Genomic DNA, 19104 nt, shown 5'->3' with positions numbered 1-19104 from the left:
ATGAAGCCTGGCACATGATGCTAACCTGTTTAGTTCCGCTCCCACCCTCCCTATCTATTTAAAGCCTTAGAAAATCCTATGATATCTAGAATGAAGAATTACACGCTGACACGCCTTCTTAGCCTTTAACTCCTCTTTTATGTAATAGCTATTTCCGCTGCCTTTCAGATTTTTATCTTGCAGCTGGTGTGCAGGAAGTGACTACAATATTTTCCTGCTGAAGAACGCATTTGTCAGTCCATATCTGAAAAAATTCTGCTGAAATTTCTTGAAATTAGCTAATGGAGTTGGCACACACTAGCTGAAAGCTATCATCAGGCTTGCAAAAACGCTGTCCTGTAAGCTGATGGCTGAGGGGGGCTTAGGTGGGTTTTTAGCAGAGGGTCAGCGCTCTGTGGGGGTTTCTCAATGTGGTGATGGTTATTGGTGGTCCAAAGAGGTAGGCGGAGCATTGACACAGAGTCTGGAATATTGTTACTGTCATATGCTTAATGCTATAAAACCTCAATATATACTATATATACAGTATATATACTGTAAATATACATTTGAGCTGTATATTAGGTGTTTGGCTAGAGTCGCCCTTTAATAGCATTAAGCCTGTCTTAGCGGTAACTGACACTGTCTAGGGGCATTGCTCGCCGTATTCTTTATGAGTCAAACAATCTTGTTCAGCCACAACTGGGACTAAAGGTCACGGCACAAACCAATGTAAACATTGATCGTAGTAAATGTTTACCTGGTTATGCCACATATAGCATGAGCTAAAAACAGATATATGAATAGACACCAAGGCCACTTCTCAACGTACACACACCACCAATGGGCACCTGAACCGCCGTCCTACATTTGAGACAGTGGACAGTTCCTAAATCCAGCCAACTGGAAGGATACACACAAGAAAAGGAGTTTCTGACTAGGGATGGACAAAATTAAGGAGTTTTCCTGCATTCAAAATTTGTGTAAATCTGGAAATTTTGGTAAAATTTTTTATTTGCATCAGAATCTATAGGGGAGGCAAATTGAAAGTGGTTTACGGTAGTTTTAAAGGGTGCAGTGGGCTTTCAAATGGCTCCCAGGTGTTATGGAAGTTCCTTTCGTCTATGCTGAGCCCGTTCTAGTGCCAAAGACGGACCATCATTAATGAGGAACATGAACATTAGGTATTGTGAGGAACGTGCCATTTTGGCATGGACTGCCCATTTTTCACCTGCATATTGTTATGATTTCCTGTTCGTAGTCCAGAAATTGTCACTATTGCTCATTTGTTTTCCATGTATTGGAAAGATTGACTCATTCTTCTCACATATTGTCATGATAAGCCAATTCTTCTTACATTGGTGGTCAGTGGGAAGAATGTCCCTCACATTGGTGATCAGTGGGAAGAATGTTCCTTACATTGGTGATCAGTGAGAAGAATGTTCCTTACATTGGTGATCAGTGAGAAGAATGTTCCTTACATTGGTGGTCAGTGAGAAGAATGTTCCTTACATTGGTGATCAGTGAGAAGAATGTTCCTTACATTGGTGATCTGTGGGAAGAATGTTCCTTACATTGGTGATCAGTGGGAAGAATGTTCCTTACATTGGTGATCTGTGGGAAGAATGTTCCTTACATTGGTGGTCAGTGAGAAGAATGTTCCTTACATTGGTGATCAGTGGGAAGAATGTTCCTTACATTGGTGATCAGTGGGAAGAATGTCCCTTACATTGGTGATCAGTGGGAAGAATGTCCCTTACATTGGTGGCCAGTGGGAAGAATGTTCCTTACATTGGTGATCAGTGGGAAGAATGTTCCTTACATTGGTGATCAGTGGGAAGAATGCTCCTTACATTGGTGGTCAGTGAGAAGAATGTCCCTTACATTGGTGATCAGTGGGAAGAATGTTCCTTACATTGGTGATCAGTGGGAAGAATGTTCCTTACATTGGTGATCAGTGGGAAGAATGTTCCTTACATTGGTGATCAGTGGGAAGAATGTTCCTTACATTGGTGATCAGTGGGAAGAATGTTCCTTACATTGGTGATCAGTGGGAAGAATGTTCCTCACATTGGTGATCAGTGGGAAGAATGTTCCTTACATTGGTGATCAGTGAGAAGAATGTTCCTTACATTGGTGATCAGTGAGAAGAATGTTCCTTACATTGGTGATCAGTGGGAAGAATGTCCCTCACATTGGTGATCAGTGGGAAGAATGTCCCTCACATTGGTGATCAGTGGGAAGAATGTCCCCTGCATTGGTGGTCAGTGGGAAGAATGCTCCTTACATTGGTGGCCAGTGGGAAGAACGCTCCTTACATTGGCGGTCAGTGAGAAGAATTCTCCTTTCATTGGTGGTCAATGGGAAGAATGCTCCTTACATTGGTGACCAGTGGGAAGAATGCTCCTTACATTGGTGACCAGTGGGAAAAATATTCCTTACATTGTTGGTCAGTAGAAAGAAAGCCCCAACTTTGGTGGACACTGGGAAGAATAGAGATACCTCAAACAATGATTGAAATCAGTGGTTACTTATCTGAGAAGCAGAAGGTTCTCATTGGTCAGGAACCTCTAACAACCTCTGAAGGAGCCCTAGGTGTCCATGTAACTCTGATTGAGAAAGGTTGATCCAGCTTGTCCATCATTGTTGTGTATGTATTGTAACAAATAGATTGCCATATACTTTACCCCCCATTTCTTAAGCAAATCTAAATGTTTAAAAATGAATTTTCTTTCTTTTTGATTTTCTTCTCTCAGGTTGGAGATGAACAGCCAGGACCTGGATGGGTCCCATATACAGCAGGACTGGAGCCCCACCATGTACTCGGTCTTCGAGGAGGACAGTAACAGCAGCTGCAGCTCTGTGGCTACATCCATCCTGAGCCTGAGAGCCGGAGAGAGCGAGGACCCCGATGCAGAGGAAAAGGTCTGCGCCGTGTGTGGTGATCGGGCTAATGGCTATCACTTCCATGTCCTGACTTGCGAGGGCTGCAAAGGCTTCTTCAGGTAATGCACACCTACCAACATTATAGTCCAGAATCCTGGGGCATCAATGTCACCAGCACAGTCCACATTTTATGAGCCCACTTTTTGGGTGGGTTCATTCAAATCAAATCATGACCAAGAGGTGTCACCAAGACCCCACCTCTTAATATGTAGGGATTGCCTATGATGCCCACTTTATGGATTGATCCCACCAAGAACCCACCTCTTAATATATAGGAATTGGCCATCATGCCCACTTTATTCATTGGTCCCACCAAGACCCTACCTCTTAATATGTCGGGATCTCCCATCTTACTCACTTTATGAATTGGTCCCACCAAGACCCAACATCATGCCCACTTTATGGATTGGTCTCACCAAGACCCCACCTCTTAATATGTAGGAATTGCCCATTATGCCCACTTTTATGGATTGGTCCCACCAAGACCCCACCTCTTAATATGTAGGGATTTCCCATTATGCCCACTTTTATGGATTGGTCCCACCAAGACCCCACCTCTTCATATGTAGGGATCACCTATCATGTCCACTTTATGAATTGTTCCACCAAGACCCCACCTTTTAATATGTAGGGATCACCTATCATCCCCACTTTATGGATTGGTCACACCAAGACTCCACGTCTCAATATGTAGAGATTGCCCATCCTTCCCACTTTATGGATTGGATGCACCAAGACCCCACCTCTTAAAATGTAAGGATCACCCATCATCCCCACTTTATGGATTGATCCCACCAAGAACCCACCTCTTAATATATAGGGATTGCCCATCATGCCCACTTTATTCATTGGTCCCACCTAGACCCTACCTCTTAATATGTTGGGATCTCCCATCATACCCACTTTATGGATTGGTCCCACCAAAACCCAACATCACGCCCACTTTACGGATTGATCTCACCAAGACCCAACCTCTTAATATGTAGGGATCGCCCATTATGCCAACATTTATGGATTGGTCCCACCAAGACCTCAGCTCTCAATATGTAGAGATCCCCTATCATTCCCACTTTATGAATTGGTTGCACCAAGACCCCACCTCTTTATAAATAGGGATTGTCCATCATACCCACTTTATGGATTGGCCCCGCCAAGACCCCACCTCTTTATATATAGGGATTGCCCATTATGCCCACTTTATGGATTGGCCCTGCCAAGACCCCATATCCTAATATACCCACTCGCAGCCCCCAATCTCCTCAATAAATGTCTTCTTCTTTTACTTCTCCTAGACGTTCCATGAGCAAAGGGTTAACGTTTACCTGTCCATTCACACGGTCCTGTCCGGTCACCAAAGCCAAACGCAGACGGTGCCAGGCGTGCCGGCTTCAGAAGTGCCTAGATGTGGGGATGAGGAGAGACAGTGAGTACAGTCTATGTGTTTAGCACTGGGATTCTGACATTTAGGTAACCGCCATTGTTGGGTGTTAACTGTCATTTTTTAGAATCAAGAATACTTAAAGGGGAACTCCAAGCAAACAGCTAAAATAGGGTTAGAAATAGGCATATGGGGTTGTCTGACCTACCAAAGGAGTTGTATTTCTGTCCACCCAGTCTGGAGATATACAGCCCATCACACAGTACAGCCGCAATGGTGACCAGACTTTTCTCTGCTGCAGTTAGGCAACACAGAGACGTCACCTCCCCGCCCCCTGCCTGCTGTTTGGACTACAAAGAAAGAGCAGCAGACAGATAAGGTCACCTCTCTGCTCATTCGGTCAGCATGTTTTCAGCACTATGGATGAGTGGTGTGATTTGCTGAGACAGTGGGACCCATTCATACCATTGCAGTGCTCTGACGCATTTGAGGTAATGTGTGTTATGGCTGCCAGTGTGCGCTTCATTTGGGCACCACATTCAAACCAAAACGCACCAGTGACGTCATCACTGGGTCTCTGTTGTTCTCTATGCAATGGAGAAAAGTGATGGCTAGTGGGAGGGCTTATGTACTCCTCTCAAGAGCCCTCAGTCCTGATGCAAGGAGGGGGAGGAGTTATGGAAATATCAAAATACCTTCATGGGTGGGTGTCAGACGTAAGGAGTGGGCGTTCCTAGGCAATAGATAACGCCCACGTGTCATGTTAAGCCTTCTACGATTGGGGAGTGGGAGGAGTTCTGCAAATAATAATAGGCCTTGGTGGGTGGGGATCAGTCTGAAGGAATGGGCGTGCCTAGGCAGGCTGCATTTGCATAGACAATGTCTACATACCTTAATGATTAAAAGCAGTGGGAGGAGTTATGCGAATATAACAATGCCTTGATGGGTGGGGATCAGTCTGAAGGAATGGGCATGGCTAGGCAGGCTGCATTTGCATAGACGACGCCTACATGTAATGTTAAGCCTTTATGATTGGAAGCAGTGGGAGGAGTTATGCGAATATCAAAATGCCTTGATGGGTGGAGATCAGTCTGAAGGAATGGGCGTGCCTAGGCAGGCTTCATTTGCATAGACGACGCCTACATGTAATGTTACACCTTCATGATTGGAAGCAGTGGGAGGAGTTCTGCAAATATCAAAAAAAGGCCTTGGTGGGTGGGGATCAGTCTGAAGGAATGGAGGTGCCTAGGCAGGCTGTATTTGCATAGACAACGCCTACATGTTATGTTACGCCTTAATGATTGAAAGCAGTGGGAGGAGTTATGCGAATATCAAAATGCCTTGATGGGTGGGGATCAGTCTGAAGGAATGGGCGTGCCTAGGCGGTCTATATTTACATAGATATAACGCCCACATGCCATGCTAAGCCTTCATGATTGGAATTAGTGGGAGAAGTTATGCAAATATCAAAATACCTTCATGTGTGGGTATCAGTCTGGAATGGTCATTCTTACGCAGGTTGTATTTGCATAGACAACGCCCACATATAATGTTAAGCCTCCATGATTGAAAGCAGTGGGAGGAGTTATGCAAATATCCAAAGCGCCTTGATGGGTCGGGTATCGGTCGGGAGGAGTGGGCATTCCTAGGCAGGCTTCGTTTGCATAGATAACGCCCACAGGTGATGCTGAGCTTCCACGATTGAAAGAACTGAAATCCAATGAATGAAAGGGGCGGGGCCAGGGACAGTCAGGCTGGGGACGAAAGAGCTAGATGATGATGGACGTCCTCCAGCCAGGAAATGAGGCGGGTTTCTATCCGACTTGCTGCAGCTTCTAATGCACATGGTGAGAAGCTCACAGTGTGCAGTGAAATCTCCCTCCACTATCCCATCATCATTGTATACACTGGTGTCCAGTGGCCAGGGCCAGGACACGCGCGGGGGGGGGGGGGGGGGGCGAAGGGGCGGTTGCCCTGGGGGCAATTGTTTATTGCAGGGATGGGGGCTCCCTGACCCTAAGGGAAGGGGGGGGGATTGCGGTTGGGCATCTCCGCCCTGGGCACTGGATGACCTTGTCCCGGCACTGCCGGTGGCCCTTTAAGCTCCCTCTCTGGCCCCAGTAGGATATATACAATAAAACAGAAGCTTCCAGAGATTCCTCTCCCTGGCGGCAAATCCCATTACTTGACATTTCGGAGATCTGAGATGGAACCATTAAACCGTAAGCGCTTTTTAATGGAGTGCAAATTCGGCCCCCTTGGCCCAGAGCAATCACCGGTCACCGAGCCGCGCGCCGAGCCCTGACAGTCCATTAGAAAATTGATTGCCGAGCCGCCAGGGTCTCCATTTGTAGATCCCAAAAGCCGCGGCTGCCGGTTATACCTTCGCGATTTAAACAGGCGCTTCCAATCGATCGATGAGCCGCTAATGCTGTCTTCTGAATCCTAAATAAAGTGCTGGCCCAGGATCAGCAGGCTTTTCACAGTGCTTCCAGGCAGAGATGCAGCTTCTTGTTACCTGGTAGCATGCTGTGCAACCTTCTAAGTGACATGCCTGGTGCAGGCTGCTTGAATCACTTTTAATATCTCTTTTTTTTTTGTTGTGATAGGCACGTTGTGTCGATGTGCGTTTTTTTTTGTGTGTGTTGCGCTATATAAAAATGCACCATGCGCACATAATTCCTCAACGGGCTCCAACACACTACTGTGGGGTGAACGGGGCACATGGCCCGAAATTAACGCATTTGCGTTGCGGCGATGCATGTCACTTGCGTTGGTGCGATGTGGTGCCGTACGTTTGGAATGGTGCCCCCGACGCGCCTTGCCGATGGGCACGCATTAATGTGATCATTGCAGTGCAGGGTGCGCAACGCATGTTAGCATCTTTCCGCTCATTAGAGATGAGTGATAATGAATAATAATACCAGGGCTGGGTCAAAGAGCTTGCAATCAGACAGGTGATCTTTATTAAGGGCTCGTTCGCATCAGGTGCATTGAGCTGCGTTGATCTACACAAGGACATGCTAAGGCCCCTTTTATGTGGGCACTGCTGGGCAACTCTGTGCTTGAGGTGCCTTTTGAACTCAAAACCAGGCAATGGCTGCCGGACAGCCCCGTATAGGTCATGGCCTCATAGAGGGGATATGGCGCTGCACCATAATCATAATTCAACAACATCCAATGGGTGTGAATGAAGAGTTACACTGGTGTGAAATTATGAGCATGGGGTGAACCAGGTGAATGGGGCTGTGCCACAACTGTGATGCCACCATGGGCAATGCATGCATTCAGGGTGCAGTGAAGAGTTATTTCAGTGTGAAAACCTAGGCATAAAGGTGAATAGGGCTGTGCCAAGACTGTGATGCCACCGTGGCCAATGCATGCATTCGGGGTGCAGTGAAGAGTTATTTCAGTGTGAAAACCTGGGCATAAAGGTGAATAGGGCTGTGCCACAACTGTGATGCCACCATGGCCAATGCATGCATTCGGGGTGCAGTTAAGAGTTATTTCGGTCTGAAATCCTGGGAATAAAGGTGAATAGGGCTGTGCCACAACTGTGATGCCAACATGGCCAATGCATGCATTTGGGTGCAGTGAAGAGTTATTTCAGTGTGAAAACCTGGGCATAAAGGTGAATAGGGCTGTGCCACAACTGTGATGCCACCATGGCCAATGCATGCATTCAGGGTGCAGTGAAGAGTTATTTCAGTGTGAAAACCTGGGCATAAAGGTGAATAGGGCTGTGCCACAACTGTGATGCCACCATGGTCAATGCATGCATTCGGGGTGCAGTGAAGAGTCATTTCGGTGTGAAAAGCTGGGCATAAAGGTGAATAGGGCTGTGCCACAACTGCGATGCCACCATGGCCAATGCATGCATTCGGGGTGCAGTGAAGAGTTATTTCGGTCTGAAATCCTGGGCATAAAGGTGAATGGGGCTGTACCACAACTTTGATGCCACCATGGCCAATGCATGCATTCAGGGTGCAGTGAAGAGTTATTTCAGTGTGAAAACCTGGGCATAAAGGTGAATAGGGCTGTGCCACAACTATGATGCCACCATGGTCAATGCATGCATTCGGGGTGCAGTGAAGAGTTATTTCAGTCTGAAATCCTGGGCATAAAGGTGAATGGGGCTGTACCACAACTTTGATGCCACCATGGCCAATGCATGCATTTGGGGTGCAGTGAAGAGTTAGTTCGGTCTCAAATCCTGGGCATAAAGGTAAATGGGGCTGTGCCACAACTGTGATGCCACTATGGCCAATGCATGCATTTAGGGTGCAGTGAAGAGTTATTTTGGTCTCAAATCCTGGGCATAAAGGTGAATGGGGCTGTCCCACAACTGTGATGCCACTATGGCCAATGCATGCATTCGGGTGCAGTGAAGAGTTACATCAGTGTGGAATCCTGGGCATAAAGGTGAATAGGACTGTGCCACAACTGCCATGCATCAGTGTACATTGGGCACAGTTTTGGTTCTGTAAAGAAGTATTTCAGTGTGAAATCCTGGGCATAGAGGTGAATAGCGCTGTGCCGCAACCACCTCTAATAGAAGCATTTGGGGCACAGTGAAGAGGTATGCCATGTGAAATCTGAGTGATAGGTGTGAATGGTTCTGTAATGGAACCGCATCCGCATTTGGGGTACAGTGAAGAGGTATTCAGTGTGAAATCCTGGGCATAGAAGTGAATAGGGCTGTGACACAACCACATCCAATAAGTGGTTTTGGGGCACAATGAAGAGGTGATCAGTGTGAAATCTGGTTTATAGAGGTGAATAAGGCTGTGCCGCAACTGCATACGATGGGCACAGTTGGGGTTCTGTAAAGAAATATTTCAGTGTGAAATCCTTGGCATAGAGGTGAATGATGCCGTGCTGCATTTGGGGTGCAGTGAAGAGGTATGTCATTGCGAAATCCACCTGATCATAGAGGGGAATAGGGCCGTGCCACAACTGTGATGCAGCTGCATCCAATAAATGTGGTCAGGGCTGGGTAAAGAGATATTTCAGTGTGAAATCCTAAACATAGAGGTGAATGACCCTGTGAGGCAAACATGAGTCCAAGAGACGCATTTGGGGCACATTAAAGAGGTAATTCAGTGTGAAATCCTGGGCATAGAGGTGAATGGGGCCGTGCTGTAACCATGATGCAACCGCGTCTAACGAATGCATTTTTATCGCATTGAAGAGATATTTCAGTGTAAACTCCTGGGCATAGAGATGAATGACGCCATGACACAACTGAGTCCAAGGGATGCATTTAGGTTGCAGTGAAGAGGTAATTTCCACGTGAAATCCTGGGAATAAAGGTGAATAGGGCTGTGCTGCAACCGTGATGCAACTGCTTCTAATGGATGCATTTGGGGAGTAGTAAAACGATATTTCAGTGGGCATAGAGAAGAATAGGGCTGTGCCGTAACTGTGATGCAACTGTGTCTAAGGGATGTGTTTAGGGAGCTGTAAAGAGGTATTTCAGTGGGCATAGAGGTGAATAGGGCTGTGCCGCAACTGTGATGCAACAGCATATGATGGGCACAGTTAGGGTGCTGTAAAAAAGTATTTCAGTGTAACATCCTTGGCATAGAGGTTAATGATGCCATGATGCATTTAGGGCGCAGTGGTATGTCAATGTGAAATCCTAATCATAGAAGGGAATAGGGCTGTGCCGCAACTGTGATGCAACCGCATCCAATAAATGCAGTCAGGGCCAGGTAAAGAGATATTTCAGTGTGAAATTCTGAGCATAGAGGTGAATGGGGCCGTGTTGTAACTGTGACACAACTACGTCCGATGGACGCATTTGGAGCACAGTGAAGAGGTCATTTCAGTGTGAAATCTTGATCACAGAAGGAGATAGGGCTGTGCCGCAACTGTGATGCAACTGCATACAATAAATGTGGCCAGGGCCGGGTAAAGAGATATTTCAGTGTGAAATCCTGAGCATAGAGGTGAACGGGGCGGTGTTGTAACTGTGACACAACTAAGTCCAATGGACACATTTGGGGCACAGTGAAGAGGTCATTTCAGTGAGAAAAACCCGGGTCATAGAGGTGAATAGGGCTGTGCCACAACTGTGATGCAACCGTGTACAATGGGCACAGTTAGGGGTGAGGTACAGAAGTATTTCAGAGTGAAATCCGGGTAATAGAGGTGAAGAGGGCTGTGCCACAACTGTGATGCAACCACGTACAATGGGCACAGTTAGAGGTGAGGCACAGAAGTATTTCAGCGTGAAATCTGGGTTATAGAGGTGAAGAGGGCTGTGCCGAAACTGTGATGCAACCACGTACAATGGGCACAGTTAGGGGTGAGGTACAGAAGTATTTCAGTGTGAAATCCGGGTTATAGAGGTGAAGAGGGGTCTGCCGCAACTGTGATGCAACCACGTACAATGGGCACAGTTAGGGGTGAGGCACAGAAGTATTTCAGTGTGAAATCCGGGTTATAGAGGTGAAGAGGGCTGTGCCGCAACCACGTACAATGGGCACAGTTAGGGGTGAGGTACAGAAGTATTCCAGTGTGAAATCCGGGTAATAGAGGTGAAGAGGGCTGTGCCACAACTGTGATGCAACCACGTACAATGGGCACAGTTAGGGGTGAGGCACAGAAGTATTTCAGTGTGAAATCCGGGTTATAGAGGTGAAGAGGGCTGTGCCGCAACTGTGATGCAACCACGTACAATGGGCACAGTTAGGGGTGAGGCACAGAAGTATTTCAGTGTGAAATCCGGGTAATAGAGGTGAAGAGGGCTGTGCCGCAACTGTGATGCAACCACGTACAATGGGCACAGTTAGAGGTGAGGCACAGAAGTATTTCAGTGTGAAATCCTGGGCATGCAGGTTAATGGGGGTGAATGGTGCCACGCAGCAACCATATAGCCAACTTTGTTGAGCCTGTAATGAACATGGTGCAATGCACCTAATTTAAAGAACTCCCGTTTGAGTGCAAGCTCTGCTGCCCGCCCCCGCTATGTCACGTATTCAGCCATAATTATTGAGGGGACGACTTGCCATGCTGTTTAAAGGCCCAGAAGATAAAAAGTAACAGTTTAGTTACATTGTATTGCTTTTAATATCTGATCATAATCTGATCCATCCATTGTTCTGATGAACTGAGGGGATGCAGTGCGCTCATGCGCAGGCGCGCACATCACTTACAAGGGTGTCTGGAAATGGGCCGCCACTAAATCGCCCCCCCCCCCCTCCAGTAGTCATCAGAGATACAATAACTGGTTACAAATTGAGCGATCTCAGCACTGGATCCTTCGAAAAACAATATTCTCCCCACAGACCACAATAGAGGCCTAGCCCGCGTTATCCGAGTCTATAAATAGGCCCAGTGCCCCCCTCCCCCCACGTTCGCCTCCCGCCGCTGTTTATACCTGCGAAATCCTTTGATGTCATTTCAGTAAACATCAGAGATGACAGCGAATAGAAAGATTAGGAGCTTAACGCGGCCTGAAAAAAAAGAAAGAAGCCTCCGGGGACCCCCCGGGGGAAGGCAATAGGAGGAGGAGGAGGAGGGGGGGTAGGAAATTGTGACAGAAGTCCGCAGGAAATGCAGGAACATGGAAAACATCAACACGTTTCGTCCTGCCGCCGGCACGCGCGGCTGTTTAATATTCCGGTTTTAACTCGATGCGGTAAATATTAAATCCGGGTTTAATCAAGGACACAACAATGGAATGTGTGGCATGGCAGCTGCATAAATGTTTGGCGTTTAGTAACAGCGAGGCGCGGCGCTGAATGCAGCTGTGACTACCTGGCAATTGGTGGAAGGGCCTGCGACTCTGGGGGGGGGGGACCAGCATGCAGTAATGGTGTCTAGGATTGGGCAAGGATTGCCGATGGCTTTGTTACCAGTGCCGGGTGATGAGAGCGTTCCTCTGCAAACAGATAGACCAGAATTCTCTCCAGGCATTCAAATTACGCGAGTTTTAGATGCGATTTCGGCATGCTACCATTAAACTCTATAGACTGTGCGTTTTGACGAAAGCGCATCAAAGATGTAGCCTGCAGGACTTGTAAGTCCTGCAGGCTACAGAGTAAATCATTCATTTTTATTATTTTTTTTTTTAGACAAAATAAAAATACATATTTGGCCACTAGGTGGAGCTACTTATAGGTAGTTAGCGCCATCTAGTGGCCAAATGCAGAATTTTCTATTTTAAATCAATTGAAATAGAATAAATCAAATCAATTCGCATAGACATTCACCCACCGAAAGTGCATGTCGATTCGTCCTGTGTAAATGCAAATGTTCGAATGTAAATCATTGATTTTTATTATATTTTTTGTCCAAAAAAATCCATATTTGGCCACTAGGTGGAGCTACTTATAGGTACTTAGCTCCATCTAGTGGTTAGACGCAGCATTTTCTGTTTTAAATCAATGAATGTTTTAAATAAACTCTATAGACTGTGCGTTTTGAAAAAAAATGCATAAAAGATGTAGCATGCAGGACTTTTTAGCGCACCGCACCTTAAACGCGTGTAAAATGCACAAGTACAAACCAGGCTTAAAGGGGTTGCTGTATAGGGAACTCGCATAGATATTCATCCACTGAAAGTGCATGTCGATTTGTCCTATGCAAATCAGGAAAAAATGTAAATGTTCGAATGTAAATCATTGATTTTTATTATTTTTTTGTCCAAAAAAATCCATATTTGGCCACTAGGTGGAGCTACTTATAGGTACTTAGCTCCATCTAGTGGGCAAATGCAGCATTTTCTATTTTAAGTCAATTGAAATAGATCAAATCAAATCAACTCTCCTAGACATTCACCCACCGAAACTCCATGTTGATTCGTATTGTGCAAATTGGGGAAAAAATTTAAATGTTCAAATGTAAATCATTGATTTTTATTATTTTTTTGGTCAAAAAAATCCACATTTGACCACTAGGCGGAGCTAATTATAGGTACTTAGCGCCATCTAGTGGCCAAATGCAGCATTTTCTATTTTAAATCAATGAATGATTTTTAATAAACTCTATAGACCGTGCGTTTTGACGAAAGCGCATCAAGGATGTAGAATGCAGGACTTCTTTTTTTTTTATCGCACTGCACCTTAGACGTATATGTAAAATGCACAGATACAAACCCGGTCTTGAAGGGGTTGCTTTATAGGGAACTCGCATAGACATTCACCCATCGAAAGTAGTGCATGTCGATTCGTCCTGTGCAAATCGGGGGGGGGGGGGGAGGGGATTAAAATATTCAAATGTAAATCATTGATTTTTATTATTTTTTTGGCCACACAAATCCATATTTTTTTGGCCACTAGGTGGCGCTACTTATAGGTACTTAGCTCCATCTAGTGGCCAAATGCAGCATTTTCTAGTTTAAATCAATGAATGATTTTAATAAACTCTATAGACCGTGCGTTTTGACGAAAGCACATCAAAGATGTAGAATGCAGGACTTCTTTTTTTTTTTTTATCGCACTGCACCTTAGACGTATGTAAAATACACAGATACAAACCGGTCTTAAAGGGGTTGCTTTATAGGGAACTCGCATAGACATTCACCCGTCGAAAGTGCATGTTGATTCGTCCTGTGCAAATCGGGGGGGGGGGGGATTTAAATATTCAAATGTAAATCATTGATTTTTATTATTTTTTTGGCCACAAAAAAATCCATATTTTTTTTGCCCACTAGGTGGCGCTACTTATAAGTACTTAGCTCCATCTAGTGGCCAAATGCAGCATTTTCTATTTTAAATCAATGAATGATTTTAATAAAGTCTATAGACCATGCGTTTTGACGAAAGCGCATCAAGGATGTAGAATGCAGGACTTCTTTTATTTTTGAAATTTTTTTTAGCGCACAACACCTTAGACGCATGTAATGTAAATGTTCGAATGTAAATCATTGATTTTTATTATTTATTTGGCCACAAAAAATCCATATTTTTTTGCCCACTAGGTGGCGCTACTTATAGGTACTTCGCTCCATCTAGTGGCCAAATGCAGCATTTTCTATTTTAAATCAATGAATGATTTTAATAAACTCTATAGACCGTGCGTTTTGATGAAAGGATGTAGAATGCAGGACTTCATTTTTTTTTTATCGCACTGTACCTTAGACGCATGTAAAATTCACAGAAACAAACCAGTCTTAAAGGGGTTGCTTTATAGAGAACTCGCATAGACATTCACCCATCGAAAGTAGTGCATGTCGATTCGTCTTGTGCAAATGGGGGGGGGGGGGATTTAAATATTCAAATGTAAATCATTGATTTTTATTATTTTTTTGGCCACAAAAAAATCCATATTTTTTTTTTGCCCACTAGGTGGCGCTACCTATAAGTACTTAGCTCCATCTAGTGGCCAAATGCAGCATTTTCTATTTTAAATCAATGAATGATTTTAATAAACTCTATAGACCTTGTGTTTTGACGAAAGCACATCAAAGATTTAGCATGCAGGAATTTTTTTTTTTTTTTTAATCGCACTGCACCTTAGACGCATGTAAAATGCACAGATACAAACCGGTCTTAAAGGGGTTGCTTTATAGGGAACTCGCATAGACATCCACCCATCGAAAGTGCATGTTGATTTGTCCTGTGCAAATCGGGGGGGGAATTAAAATATTCAAATGTAAATGACTGATTTTTATTTATTTTTTTTGGCCCCAAAAATCCATATTTTTGTTGGCCACTAGGTGGAGCTACTTATAGGTACTTAGCTCCATCTACTGGCCAAATGCAGCATTTTCTATTTTAAATCAATTCATGATTTAAATAAATGTTATACTAATATGATTCTGCGCTATCCAAATGTAATCATACGGTAACCGTACTGAATCATAATATTACTGGCCGTAGTTAAATAGTAGTGGTGAGATATATAGGAATAGAATATCTCACCACTACTATTTAACTGTTGATCCTGTCAGAAATCCATTGAGCAAATAATAACATCCTGCACTCTCTACCACTGCTGTCCTCTCATTAGTTACATTGTTCTCAGTTCTCTCTGTGGACTATAGAACACCTCCTATCCATGATGTGGAAAGGGGAAGATGGGGAGGTGGAGGAGGGAGCGGTGTGTGGTGGTCCTAAAACACTTCGAGTCCTATGGTGTCTCCACTACTCCTCCATAGATACAGTATAGTTCTTGTAATACTGAAGGTATAATAACACCAGTGACATTTTGCGGTGTGTGCGTGGTTTGCAGTGATCATGACGGACGAGGCTCTGATGGCGCGGCGCGAGCTGCGGATGAGGAAGAAGCAGGAGCGGATGCAGAGGTCGCAGCGGGTGGCGGAGGTCGGGTCGCTGAGCGAGGAACAGAAGCAGGTCATCTCCAGCCTCATAGAAGCCAACCGGAAACACTTTGACTCCAAGTTTGAAAACTTCAAGGGATACAGGGTGAGAACGCTGCGCCATAGGGTGGGGGCGGGGGGGTTGGGGGTGCAGCGGGTGCATGGAGTTTGGGCATGTGTCAGGAGGCGGGGCTGTGACACGCATAGAAATAATGGAGGGTTTAGGAAATGGTGTCACACATTTTAATGGTACAAGCTGAATTTCATCAGGAATGGCCCTTGAAAACCTGACCTGAATGTTTCCAATTTACTATATCAGCCAGCAGGTGTCGCTGTGGGTTTCTTTTGTACATTTACCATGCTAACCCTGACTGCTTTGCTGAAAAGCACTTATTTTACAGTGACAATTTCCTGAAGTTTAGATTACAAGGCTAGATGATTTTCTGAACAAATTTAAGCTTTCCTTCCTCACCTGCCCTGCTCAGATGGAGCCATATGAAGATTCAGTTAGAGACGGGTGATATAAAAAAAGGGAGAAGCTTGTGCTGTGGTCTCGCCTTAAAAAGTGCAAGTGCTCTGCAAATCCAGTGCTATGGGTGTCCCCCGTGTTAAAGCACAACTCCCGGCTCCTCCCCATGCCCCCTCCAAGTCACCCAACCCCCACTCGCCTGGAATTCTGCAGGACTGGCCTCTAAAATGTGACCATGACATGACCTTGGAAGGCATGCAGAAAAAGGAACCCATAGCCCAGGGGTGTCAAACTCAATTTCATTGTGGGCCACATGAGCATTATGGTTGCCCCAAAAAGGTATGTTGTATCTGTAAGGCTAATTGTCCAGAGCACTCCCCCCCCCCCCCCCCTTTACATCAGATGACAAGAGCCTCCCCACCATCAGAAGTCAAGAGTCTCTCCCCACCATCAGAAGTCAAGAGTCTCTCCCCACCATCAGAAGTCAAGAGTCTCTCCCCACCATCAGAAGTCAAGAGTCTCTCCCCACCATCAGAAGTCAAGAGTCTCTCCCCACCATCAGAAGTCAAGAGTCTTCCCCACCATCAGAAGTCAAGAGTGTCCCCCACCATCAGAAGTCAAGAGTCTTCCCCACCAGAGAAAGTCAAGAGTCTCTCCCACCATCAGAAGTCAAGAGTCTCCCCCACCATCAGAAGTCAAGAGTCTCTCCCCACCAGAGAAAGTCAAGAGTCTCCCCCACCATCAGAAGTCAAGAGTCTCCCCCACCATCAGAAGTCAAGAGTCTCCCCCAGCATCAGAAGTCAAGAGTCTCTCCCCACCATCAGAATTCAAGAGTCTCTCCCACCATCAGAAGTCAAGAGTCTCCCCCACCATCAGAAGTCAAGAGTCTCCCCCAGCATCAGAAGTCAAGAGTCTCTCCCCACCATCAGAATTCAAGAGTCTCTCCCACCATCAGAAGTCAATAGTCTCTCCCCCCCATCAGAAGTCAAGAGTCTCTCCCACCATCAGAAGTCAAGAGTCGCTCCCACCATCAGAAGTCAAGAGTCTCTCCCCACCATCAGAAGTCAAGAGTCTCTTCCCACCATCAGAAGTCAAGAGTCTCCCCCACCATCAGAAGTCAAGAGTCTCTCCTCACCATCAGGAGTCAAGAGTCTCCCCCACCATCAGAAGTCAAGAGTCTCTTCCCGCCATCAGAAGTCAAGAGTCTCTCCCCACCATCAGAAGTCAAGAGTCTCTTCCCACCATCAGAAGTCAAGAGTCTCCCCCACCATCAGAAGTCAAGAGTCTCTCCTCACCATCAGGAGTCAAGAGTCTCCCCCACCATCAGAAGTCAAGAGTCTCTTCCCGCCATCAGAAGTCAAGAGTCTCTCCCCACCATCAGAAGTCAAGAGTCTCTCCCCACCATCAGAAGTCAAGAGTCTCTCCCCACCATCAGAAGTCAAGAGTCTCTCCCACCATCAGAAGTCAAGAGTCTCTCCCCACCATCAGAAGTCAAGAGTCTCTCCCCACCATCAGAAGTCAAGAGTCTCTCCCACCATCAGAAGTCAAAAGTCTCTTCCCACCATCAGAAATCAAGAGTCTCTTACCACCATCAGAAGTCAAGAGTCTCTTCCCACCATCAGAAGTCAAGAGTCTCCCCCACCATCAGAAGTCAAGAGTCTCTTCCCACCATCAGAAGTCAATAGTCTCTCCCCACCATCGGAAGTCAAGAGTCTCTCCCCACCATCAGAAATCAAGAGTCTCTTCCCACCATCAGAGGTCAAGAGTCTACCCCCTACCCCCCCCCCCCCCCACCATCAGAAGTAAAGAGTCTCTCACCCTCCATTACACCTTTACCTTGTGCTGGAAGAAGTTGGGGGCAGAGCTGAGAAGCAGAAAGTACAGGGTCTGGAGGAGGACCAGAGAGTGACTATAGTCAGCTGCCAGAGCCTACTGAGACCAGGGGAGGCAGAGACAAGGGGGTCCTGTGGCTGCACAGGATCTTTAGGAGGAACTCTGTGCAGCCACTCTACTGCCGACTAGTGAAATGAAGTTGTGTGTGTGGGGGGCAGAGACAAGCCCCTCCGCGGCAGCACAGAGAAGGATCTGGTGAAGGAGTTCTGTCCTCCTTTTTGCTGCTGACTGAGACAAAATGGGGGCAGAGTTGGAGGGTACCGCAGTGGCATTAGAGGTGTGAGGGCCGCATGAAATAGCCTGGCGGTCCAGATTCGGCCTGCTGGCCTTGTGTTTGACAACACAGTCAAATGACACTGGGCATCATTCAATCTGAGAGACTGAGGATGTCTAGTGGCAGAAAGAGATTACTGCAGGGTACAGCTTCGTAGAGTAGGTGAGTATTGTAGCTAGTTAGGAGTTGTGCTTAAAGCGGGAGTCCGCCGGGACTCCGCGTTTTTTTTTTTTTAAAAAGCCAGCAGCTACAAATACTGCAGCTGCTGACTTTTAAAATAGTGACACTTACCTGTCCAGCGCACCCGCGATGTCGGCACCCGAAGCCGGTCTCTTGATCGTCTCTCGGGTGCTGCCGCCGCCATCTTCGGTATGGGAATCAGGAAGTGGAGCCTTTCGACTTCATTTCCCGGTTCCCTACTGCGCATGCGCGAGTCGCGCTGCGCAATAAGGATGGACCCGCTGCCTCTGGGATCTGTGTGTTTCCCAGCAGGCAGCGGGGGACTTTCGGAAAGGGGCGTAATCTACGCCCCTTTCCGCAGAGAGCTATCCCGGAAGTGGGTGCAGATACCTGTACTGTACAGGTACCTGCACCCCCCTCCCCCCTGAAAGGTGCCAATTGTGGCGCCGGAGGGGGGGAGGGTTCCGATGAGCGGAAGGTCCACTTTAGGGTGGACCTCCGCTTTAACATGTTTTTTTTAATAAATCAGTTGACAAACTTGTACTACAAAAAACTAGCCGAATAACAAAAATAAACTTCGATTGGAGGTCCAATGGTTAAACTGTTTGTAAAACCACACTCATGTCATGCTCAATCCGATAACGAATTTCAGTGTTATCCCACGATTAACCGGACAGGCCTCAATCCAGATCAATCTAAACCTCTTACTAGGCATA

The 19104-nt window shown here is 46.2% G+C and overlaps 1 protein-coding gene across 3 annotated transcripts in view; it reads left to right on the top strand.

Annotated features, from left to right (window-relative positions):
- The window catches only part of NR1I3 (nuclear receptor subfamily 1 group I member 3), a 58412-nt gene that overhangs the window by 25127 nt on the left and 14181 nt on the right, over window positions 1–19104 (top strand). For 2 of the 3 annotated variants that reach the window (XM_077464029.1, XM_077464028.1), the window contains exons 2-4: window positions 2736–2984; window positions 4218–4348; window positions 15485–15678. In XM_077464029.1, the coding sequence (XP_077320155.1) occupies window positions 2743–2984; window positions 4218–4348; window positions 15485–15678 (567 nt within the window). In that variant the 5' untranslated portion in view covers window positions 2736–2742. Of the gene's footprint in view, window positions 1–823; window positions 981–2735; window positions 2985–4217; window positions 4349–15484; window positions 15679–19104 lie in introns of those variants that run through there. The other variant, XM_077464030.1, reaches the window with a different exon arrangement.

This window comes from Lithobates pipiens, unplaced genomic scaffold (assembly GCF_037356315.1).
Source record: "Lithobates pipiens isolate NorthernLeopardFrog02 unplaced genomic scaffold, aLitPip1_a1.2 Scaffold_30, whole genome shotgun sequence".
Classification (NCBI taxonomy): Eukaryota; Metazoa; Chordata; class Amphibia; order Anura; family Ranidae; genus Lithobates; species Lithobates pipiens.
Note: the sequence above shows the minus strand (reverse complement) of the source record. Positions and strands in the feature narration are given on the sequence as shown.